This window comes from Ictalurus punctatus, chromosome 28 (genome assembly GCF_001660625.3).
Source record: "Ictalurus punctatus breed USDA103 chromosome 28, Coco_2.0, whole genome shotgun sequence".
Lineage (NCBI taxonomy): Eukaryota > Metazoa > Chordata > Actinopteri > Siluriformes > Ictaluridae > Ictalurus > Ictalurus punctatus.
The window spans coordinates 129,933-140,000 of NC_030443.2; the positions used below are offsets into that span (position 1 = coordinate 129,933).

Here is a 10,068-nt window from a genome sequence, read left to right on the forward strand (position 1 = left end):
TACAGCGACATCTCCGCGTGCAGTTGTTTTTGAAGCGGGAGGCGGGTTGGTTGCGCGCGAGACGTTAGCAGCTAGCAGTGAAGACCTGACATGTTGACGAGCTGATCGTTTTATTTCAATTTAGTTTAAAGTAATTTGATAATAGTTGTAGAAAGTGTCGCGTGCGATGGAAAAGCGGAACGTGGAGAAGTTAAACTCACCGTCTGACTTCATGACGACACATTTGACAGGTGAGTGTTAGGGCACGAGCGCTCAGTGATAGTTAGCTTAGCCACCGGGTGCAGGAGGACAGTTCTGAGGAGAAACCGACTTAGCGCTTAGCTACAGTTCTAAACCAGTGTGTGTCTGAGTAAACACGCAGCACAACACAACACAACACAACACATAACCACCACCCCCGTCACTGTTTATTTTCTGAGTCTGGCAGTGAGGGTGTATATTTATCCCGGGTTAACGTGACCCTGAGCTATAAATCAATTTTGTTCAAAAGAGAAATAAAAGCACATAAATGACTGACACTTTAATAAAGAAATTATTATTATTATTATTATTATTATTATACTGTGTGTATGTATATGTCTGTGTGTGTGTGTGTGTTAGGTGTGACCTGTGCCTCCTCATCACCAGCCCTGCTCACTCCATCTCACTTCACTGTGACCTCGACCCCAAGCTTGACCTCTGTGACCCCTATATGCTCTGCCCCCTCCCTCCCACCCCACGGGGCGGATCCACGGACCCTCCTCACACACACTCAACCTGAAGTGATGCAGCTCCACCAGGAGAACCGCAGACTGCTCCACACACTCCACACACAAGCCTCACACACACCACAGAGAGAGGAGGTGGAGAGGCTGAAGGAGGAGCTCAGAGAAAGAGACAGCATCATCAGCAGGTACACATTCTCACACACACACACACACACACACACACACACACAGTGACCAGATGCGGTGTTACCCATGTTTTCAATGCAGTAATTGATTGTGTGTGTGTATTTTACAGGCAGTGTATTGAGCGAGAGGACTTGTGTGCTGAACTGAAGCAGAGCACACAGAAGGTACACACACACACACACACACAGTTGTAGATTTGTAGCAACCCTATTTTGTAGTCGTGTGTGTGTAGCTTGCGGACCTGCAGCCAGAGTGTGTGTTGCAGCGTGAACAGTGGGAGAGACAGCTGCACAATTCTAAAGAAATACACAGACTACTGAAAGACACACAGGAACAGGTAACACACACACAGATAACCATGCAATTCACTTGACTGTGTGTGCAGGTGCAGCAGATGTGTGAGCATCATGCAGCAGAGCTTTCAGCTTTGACTCACACTAACTCAGAGCTGAAGAACACACTCCACACTCTCACACAGGAAATCACATCACTCAGGCACCAGGTAGAGGAAGTGACATCAGAGAGAGATGTGCTGAAGGAACAGCTGAGGTAAACACGCCTAACAACAGTGTTGGGAAGTACTGAGGTCTACCACAGCCCTTACACACTGTGTGTGCGTGTGTGCATGCGTGTATGTGTGTGTAGTGCTCGGAGCAGGGAGAAAGCGGAGCAGGCCGAGACTCTGCACAAGTTACGCACCTACATCGGCACACACACCAGAGGAGAGGATCAACACACACTCATAGAGGTACACACACAGCAGGAGAGGAACAACGCACACCACACACTCAGACATGTAAATACAGGCATAAACTAACTAGGATCTTACCTACATGTTGTTGTTGTTGTTGTTGTTGTGTGTGTGTGTGTGTGTGTAGAGGCTGCAGAAGGAGAAAGAAGCATTGTGTTTATCTGTTGAGCTGTTGAACGTCCGAGTCAAATCAGCTAACGACATCCTGACACTACAGGAGAGAGAGCTGGAGGAGCAGGTCTCCCACACACACACACACACACACACACACACATAACAGGAGAGAGAGCTGGAGGAGCAGGTCTCACACACACACACACACACACACACACACACACACCTTTCATATGTGTCTGTAATGAAAGTTAATTTTGACTACTGCTGATTGTGTGTGTGTGTGTGTGTGTGTGTGTGTGTGTGTGTGTGTGTATACGCAGTGTGATCCTCTCCGTAGAGACAGGTCCGCTCGGTTGTTGAGTTTGTGGAGAGAGAAGGTCTTCATGCTGCTCGTACAACTACGATCAAAAGACTCACAACTACACACAGAGAACACACAACTACACCACACGGTAACATCCACACCTACACAACCCCGTAACACACACACACACACACACACACACACACAACTACTCAACACTGTAATGCACACATAACCACATTAACATGGTAACACTCGCACACACCATCCAAAGATTTACAACTAATCAACACAGTAACGCACACATTGTGTGTGTTCTTTCATCAAAGTGATGTGTGTGTTTAGGTCTCGGATCTGCAGCAGTTGGTTCAGAAGCTGCAGTCGCACATTGCCTTATTACAACACAACCTTCAGGACAAAACCGCACAACTACAGCTGCACAACTTGCACACACAGGTACACTCATACTGCACAACCACACAACATGCACCCCAGTACACACAGGTTTCTGTGTAGCACAAAGTAGGAAAACTCTTTCTCTGTGTGTGTGTGTGTAGGAGTTGCAGCAACAGCTGTGTAGTGCTGTTGAAGAGAATGAGAGACTGAAAAAACACAAAGAGAGCAGTGAGAAATCCACTGAACACCTTACTGATACTGTGCACAGGTAACGCACACACGCACACAAACACACACACACACACACACACACTTCTAAATTTGTATTAGTTAACATTTTAATCCCACTCCCACTAATCTAAAGGAGTAATTTAAACATATTAATGGTCTGTGTTACTGTAATCAGTATTAAACTGTGTGTGTGTGTGTGTGTCTCTGTGTCTCTGTGTCTCTGTGTGTGTTTAGGATGAGTGTGTGTGTTGGGGAGTGGGAGAGTCAGATTGAAGCTGCTCAGTGTCGTATGAGTGCTTTGACACAGAGACTCGACTTTGCCAGCATACGTCTCCACACTGTGCACGGTGAGTGTGTGTGAGTGTGTGTGAGTGTGTGTGAGTGTGTGTGAGTGTGTGTGAGTGTGTGAGAGTGTGTGAGAGTGTGTGTGAGTGTGTGTGAGTGTGTGTGAGTGTGTGTGAGTGTGTGTGAGTGTGTGTGAGTGTGTGTGTGTGTGTGTGTGTGTGTGCGTGTGTGCGCGCTGTTACTATCGGAAAGTGCTGTATAATGTGTGTATACTTTTGTTATATACATATGGAGTGAATTGTAATGTTAAAGTGTGTGTGTTTGGTGTAGGTTTGCTGATGAGGAGAGAAGCTCTATGGAAAGTACAGCAGGCCACAAAACCTGCAGAACCTACAGCCTCAGATAGGTGTGTGTGTGTGTGTGTGTGTGTGTGTGAGAGAGAGGGAGAGAGGACCTCCCCTCACAGTCCCATGTCCTCATGAGTACTGGCACTGGAACAGAAAGTAAAATTAGTCCCTGGTTCCTGTAAAGGGTTCTTGATTGGTTAGTTCTGGTTTCTGAAACAGGTTTTTAGTTCTTAATGAGTTCCTTAAAAGAGCTCAGAACCCGGGAACCTTTTCATGGACTTATGATATTCAATTCCAGTTCAATTTAACCAGCAGATTTACAGAAATACGGATATCCATCCATCCATCTTCTATACTGCTTATCCTTTTTAGGGTCACGGGGAACCTGGAGCCTACCCCAGGGAGCGTCGGGCACAAGGCGGGGTACACCCTGGACAGCGTGCCAATCAGAAATATGGATATAAAATGTAGAATATATAGATACATTAGATTGTTCCTGAAAAGGTTCCTGAGAAATTGCCTATATTACTGAAAAGGGTTTTTAAAAAGTTCCTTTGTTTGTGAATTTTATTTTTGAACTTCGTGAATCACTTCTTCTTAAAGGTGCGCGTGTGTGTGTGTGTGTGTGTGTGTGTGTGTGTGTCTGTGTGTGTAGCTGCATTGAAAGACTGCAATTACAGGTGGAACTCCTGAGCTTGGAGAGAGACACACTCACCCAGGAACTGAAACGAACACCACAACTGATTAATAACGCACTGAGAGACCTACAGCTACAGTGTATATATACACACACACACACACATACACACACCACATCTAATCAACAGAAACCTACAACTGTGTTGTTCATTGTGTGTGTGTGTGTGTGTGTGTGTGTGTGTATATGTATGAGTGTGTGCAGTGGACAGGAGCAGGGAGGAGTTGACGGTGTGTGAGTTGCGGTGTGTGGAGGCTCACACCCACTGTGAGGAACAGGAGAGGACCATTGTCGAGCTGCGTGCTGAGGCCCATCACACACAGACCAGTAACACAACACACACTCCTCTACACGTACACTACACACACAACATCCACACTATACTGTAATGTGTACTCACACACTTACTGTATATATACTGTTTGTCTTTGTGTGTGTGTGTGTGTGTGTGTGTGTGTGTGTGTGTGTGTGTGTGTGTGTAGTTCTACAGGAGAAACTCTCTGAGGTGGAGAGTGTGTGTGCCATGCAGCTTAAAGAGATGGAGAGTCACCTAAACACAGCAAGGAGAGAACACACTAAAGCAGGTACACACACAGTAAACCAATCAGCCTTATTCAGTACTGCAAACCCTCAATTACTGAAAAGGTTCCTGGAACTATGGTCCAGCAACTAAAAATGGGCCCTGGTTTCTCTAGTATGGACACTGGTGTTCCTGTGGTGCAGCTTCACCATTCAACAGATTTCAATGTCACTGAACTCAAAGCTCTGTGTGTGTGTGTGTGTGTGTGTGTGTGTAGTTGTAGCCTTACGCCAGGTGGAGCGAGCAGCTGAGAGAGAGAGACAGCAGGAGAGAGAGGCGGAGAGAGCACGCTCAGAACACACGCACACACACATCACACAACTACACACACAACTCAAGGAAAAAGACAGAGACCGCCACATTCTATTGGTACACACACATCACACAACTACACACATATACACGTGCACACATCACACAACTACATATGAACACACACACATACCTCACATAACTCTCATCTGTCACACCTCACATATTTCACTGCGTGTGTGTGTGTGTGTGTGTGTGTGTGTGTGTGTGTGTGTAGGCTGTGGTTCAGCAGCAGGGTTTGATGAGTGAGTATAAAAAGGTGAGAAGAGCAGCGATACACACATCTACAGCTCTGACAGATGAACAACAACATAAACAACAGCAGACTGGAGACACTGGACAGCAAGAGGGTGAGACACACACACCCACATACTCTCTCTCTCTCTCTCACACACACAGTCACATCTGTATACTCACTTTCTGTTCTTTGTGTTTGTGTGTGTGTGTGTGTGTTAGGAAGTGTGTTGAATGTGTTATGTGAGCTACGCTCTCTCAGCTCAGACCTCATTCACAGCACAGACGAGGAAGATGAGGACGATGAACTAGGACAAGGAGAACACACACAGAAACACTGAACACACACTCATAGAGTCAGTAACCACAGAGGGCATGTACATTTATTGTCGAGTTTTTAGTTATAATAATTCAGTCCTGTTGGTAATAAGTAATGAGTAATGTGGGAATGGATCTGTATGTTTTATTTGAAAATTGTAATAAATAAATATTTGTTTGTTTGTTTTATTTAAACTTTTTTTATTATTATTAATCTTTTAATTTATTTATTCATTTACATGTGATTCATTTTCATGTGATTCATTTACTGATTTGCTTCTCTTTAAATCCAGGTTTAGACTGTGATATTACAAAGGTCTTCCCAGGTTATTAATTGCCGCACTGTATGAGATAACCCCAGTAAGACTGCCTGAATTCTAGAATATAATTTGTTCACCATGTTAGGTTTAAATCCTCTAAAAACAGATTCACAATTAAATAACACTACATCCTTCAAAGCATTGGCATGTTCTGCTCACTCTCACGATCCCCCAAAACACCCACACCCAAAGTCTCCATAAAACAAATGAGACAGCAGTGTATCCTACAGAAACCGAACGTTGTCCACAATGTGAAAACAACTCGGAGAGTAAACTGGGCTAACCTACAAAATTACATTAATACAGAAGTAAATTTTAAGAGGAGTGAGTCCACAAAATCTAGGCGAAGTAATACAACGACAATATCTTCAATAAAAATCCGAATTCTGTAGATCTGGAAGGCCGAGTGCAAAAAATAAAAGGAGCGAAAAAGACTCCGCTGTGTAGGTGATGCAGTTCACCCCGATATCAAGAGTTTAACATAGTGTCCCGCTTCCTCCGCTGAAATAAAATCCTTCTGAACACCGTTATATATAATGCGAAGCCGAGCCGGGTGAAGTATTCCATAGCAAGCGACCTCAATACCACGAAGTTGACGCCGAACCTCGTTAAACGTGGCCCGGGCCCGGGCTGTCTTGGCTGTGCAGTCAGGGAAAACGGAGATGGTCAAATCCCTCACTTTAATCCGCTGGAGCTCTCTCGCACGGCATAAAATGTCAACACAGTCACTGTGATAGTGGAATCTGCACACAATAAACATTATTTTTAAACCCTGGATCTGTTACAGAGACCAAGAGACTCGAGAGCATGGAGCAGAACAGACGTTTAGAGCAGAGTGTGAGGGATTAGGCACACGAGTTAGAGCTAGGGTGTAGGGATTCGGAGCTAGGGTGTAGGGAGTAAGAGGACTTGGGGCGGCTGTGTCTCAGGTGGTAGAGCGGGTTGTACACTAATCGTAGGGTTGGAGGTTCGATTCCCTGCCCACGTGACTCCACATGCCGAAGTGTCCTTGAGCAAGACACTGAACCCCAAATTGCTCCCAATGGCAAGTTAGTGCCTTGCATGGCAGCTCTGCTACCACTGGTGTGTGAGTGGGTGTGATGGGTGAATGAGACACAGTGTAAAGCACTTTGATAAAAGTGTTATACAAGTGCGCCATTTACCATTTAAAACTGGGAACTGGTCCCTGGAGGTCTAAGGAACTCTTGACAGGAACCTGTTGTACTAGAGATAAGAACTAAAGGAGATAAACTACTGAAGAAGAAATAGGGACTAAGGAGAACTCTGACCCTGGAGGAAAAGTTATGAGAACCAGGAGGAACTAGGTCTAGTCACCGAATAAATAATGACATAAGTGGTGATGAGGAGAAAGCAGATGAAGAACAGGAAAATCTTATCAAATGTTAAAGATTAGCATGTGTGTTATTGTACATGTAATAAGTGTTTCTTTTGAACTGAAGTGATCTCGTGCTACTGCTGATTACATTCACTTTAATGCAGTGAGACAGGAGCAGTGAGACAGGAGCAGTGAGACAGGAGCAGTGAGGGAAGTGGAGGTTAAATGTTTAACTTCCTCTGAATTCTGATCTTAAAAAAAAAACAATTTAAAAACAGCAGCGTGAGCAGCTTTACTGCATCTCATTTACATATCACCACACTCAGCCAATTACATCACGCCTCATTAATACACTACCATATTAATTAGCATATCCCCCTCTCTCTCTCTGCCTCTCCCTCCCTCTCTCTCTCTGCCTCTCTCTCCCTCTCTCTCTGCCCCTCTCTTTCTCTCTCTGCCAATCTCTCTCTCTGCCTCTCTTTCTCTCTGCCTCTCTCTCTGCCCCTCTCTTTCTCTTTCTGCCCCTCCTTCTCTCTCTCTCTCTGCCTCTTTTCCTCACTCTATTTCTGTCTGTCACCTTTTCTGTCTGTCTCTCTTTCCTCCCCCACTGTCTTTTATTTAATTGTTTAATTGTGTGTGTGAGAGAGATTTATAGTTAGAGAGTAAATTGAATGGTGTGTGTGTGTGTGTGTGTGTGTGTGTGTGTATAAAACAGTACTGAAATCAATAGCAGTTGGTCATCACGTAAACACATCAGTCCTTGTGTGCGTTCATCAGTTAATTTAATGTGTGTGTGTGTGTGTGTGTGTGTGTGTGTGTGTGTGTGTGTGTGTGTGTGTGGATGAAGAAGAGACGTTTATTGATGGTGTTTGGTCGCTATGTGGAACACTGCTCTCTGTGAATATAGGACAGCCATCTCCCTCAGGCTGTGTGTGTGTGTGTGTGTGTGTGTGTATGCAGGTTTTTACCTCTCTGTGAGGACTTCCTGTTCTCATTATGAACAAAAAACTCAAGTTTGAAAATGTGAAATATTCATAAAAGTCAAACTCATTAGAAATAAATCTGATTAAAAACTGGAATATTTCTCTTTTTATTTGGCATTTTTTGTGTCTGGTTCTTCTCTTGTGTCTGATTGGATTGTTTTCACAAGTGGGTGGGGCTTATTTGTTGGTCCATGAACAGGTCGTTTAGCCACACCCACTCTGACTTGTCATGCATCATCCACCTGTCTATCTGACAATCATCTAAAATATATTCCACAGAGCACAGGCTGAGACACGCGGCGCTGTAGGACCTTCCCCTGACCCCTGACCCCGCTGTCGCTGGATGAACTCACATGGTTAAACAGTTCTTTAGTGGTGAGGTGAGATTTCTTAGAACTGTTCATGGTTTATTTTCATGGAGAAGAAGGTCAGTGTGAGGAATCTGAGATTAAAGAGCGTGTGAGCGCTGCTGCTGCGACGCTCGTCTGAAATCCACCAACAGGACGACGGCAAACTCACGGCACCGCTACAGGTACAGCAGAGAACATGGAGAAAGCGTGCTGATGGACCTCCAGCTCAGTGAGGAGAGAGAGAGAGTGTGTGAGTGTGTGTGAGTGTGTATTTTGTGCAGGAGCTGATTTCCATGGCGCTGATCGCTGACCTGAGCAGAACGTAGTGGTGGAGTGTAATCGCAGGTCTCTCGTTAGAGGATCTTCAGCGTATAATCCGACACTCTGTTACACTCACACACACTTCACTGTACAGGACCTCATCCAGCGTGATGAGGAAACACCTTCAATAAGCACACACGGTAAAGCCGGGTTCATTCACGTGACCCACTCTGAGCAGTGTGGGAGTGTTGTTTATTATAGTGTTTGTTCATTATTAGTGATTGTTTACATTCATGTTGGTAATAATTAAACCTTAACACACATGCTCCTCCGACTGGCCGTGCGTGCGTGCGTGTGTGTGTGTGTGTGTGTGTGCGCACGCGTGCTACTCTCATGCGGACAGAGCATGCATGCGGCAGTCGAAGCGCGCGCGTCTCTGCAGTACCGCCGTAATTTAACGTCACATCAAAGTTTAATAAGCTCTGTTGTCTCCGCGCGCGAGCCGCACCGGGAGCTCAGTCCGGTACCGGGACTGTTGCTTCCTCTCTCACTTTGTCTTCCTCGGTTTTATTTTTCTCTAGCAGAGGGAAAAGGGGAAAAGCAGTCCGTCTGTCTCTCTGGCACGCGCTCAGCTCCTTCCTCTCCGCGTGCACATCTGGACTCCGGCTCGCGCTTCTGTGGTTCCGGGGCAGTGTGTTCATGCAGCGGCCGTGTGTGTGATGCGCGAGCGCTGAGGAGAGAGAGAGAGCAAAAAGGAGGAGAGGAGAATGAGGAGGATTACAGAAGGTCGGGGAGAGAAAATGGGGCAGCGCGCGCTCGCCTTTCTCCTGTTATTACCGTGGCTCATGTACGACTCGCGCGCAGGATTTCCCAACCAGATCAGCATCGGTAAGTACACACACACACACACACACACACACACACACACACACACCTGTCACTTTATAACTGGGGAGTCAAACATACCTGACATATCAACACATTAACACACCCTGTATGAAGTGTGTGTATGTATGTGTATGTATGTATGTATGTATGTGTGTGTGTGTGCGCGCGCGTGCGTGCGTGCGTGTGTGTGTCTGTGTGTGTGTGTGTGTGTGTGCGAGACTGCAGTGGGAATAAATCAGTATGTGTTTAAAACTTCTTCAGTTATTGTGAATGACTTTACGCTTTTTACACGTCACGGAGCTCATGTGAAAATGTTCTGTTCATTAACACCCAGATACTGAACTGAACTCCAGCTGCTTCAGCAGCAGCATTTACTCACACCTCCCATCAACTACCCCCATCAACTACCCCCATCAACTTCCACCCCCATCAACTACCCCCATCAACTACCCCCATCAACTTCCA

General features: G+C 45.6%; 2 protein-coding genes across 4 annotated transcripts in view; both read left to right on the forward strand.

The window, feature by feature from the left end:
* Positions 1-6: 6 nt before the first annotated feature.
* cchcr1 (coiled-coil alpha-helical rod protein 1) lies at positions 7-5,654 on the forward strand. 3 transcript variants are annotated; one of them, XM_017459527.3, is made up of 17 exons: positions 8-230; positions 601-892; positions 1,003-1,057; positions 1,279-1,442; positions 1,539-1,641; positions 1,772-1,882; positions 2,082-2,213; positions 2,411-2,521; positions 2,623-2,729; positions 2,927-3,039; positions 3,308-3,383; positions 3,980-4,101; positions 4,217-4,348; positions 4,504-4,605; positions 4,819-4,970; positions 5,131-5,263; positions 5,370-5,654. In XM_017459527.3, the coding sequence occupies exons 1-17, from the start codon at positions 167-169 to the stop codon at positions 5,486-5,488; spliced, it is 2,088 nt and encodes a 695-aa protein (XP_017315016.1). In that variant the 5' UTR covers positions 8-166; the 3' UTR covers positions 5,489-5,654. The 3 variants fall into 3 exon arrangements, with proteins under 3 accessions (XP_053532963.1, XP_017315016.1, XP_017315017.1); XM_017459528.3 differs by having other exon boundaries at positions 9-230; positions 4,226-4,348; XM_053676988.1 differs by lacking the exon at positions 2,411-2,521 and having other exon boundaries at positions 7-230.
* Positions 5,655-8,240: 2,586 nt separating this feature from the next.
* Positions 8,241-10,068, forward strand: part of gria3a (glutamate receptor, ionotropic, AMPA 3a) — a 10,771-nt gene continuing 8,943 nt past the window's right edge. The window contains exons 1-2 of the mRNA XM_053676797.1: positions 8,241-8,915; positions 9,297-9,603. Coding sequence (XP_053532772.1) covers positions 9,483-9,603 — 121 coding nt within the window. The 5' untranslated portion in view covers positions 8,241-8,915; positions 9,297-9,482. The remainder of the gene's footprint in view (positions 8,916-9,296; positions 9,604-10,068) is intronic.

Bases quoted from the DNA above. Each gene is read 5' to 3' on its own strand.
- cchcr1 (XM_017459527.3), top strand. From the start codon at position 167: ATGGAAAAGCGGAACGTGGAGAAGTTAAACTCACCGTCTGACTTCATG. The intron at 231-600 runs GTGAGTGTTAGG...TGTGTGTGTTAG, and splicing joins CATGACGACACATTTGACAG to GTGTGACCTGTGCCTCCTCA. The intron at 2,522-2,622 runs GTACACTCATAC...GTGTGTGTGTAG, and splicing joins TGCACAACTTGCACACACAG to GAGTTGCAGCAACAGCTGTG.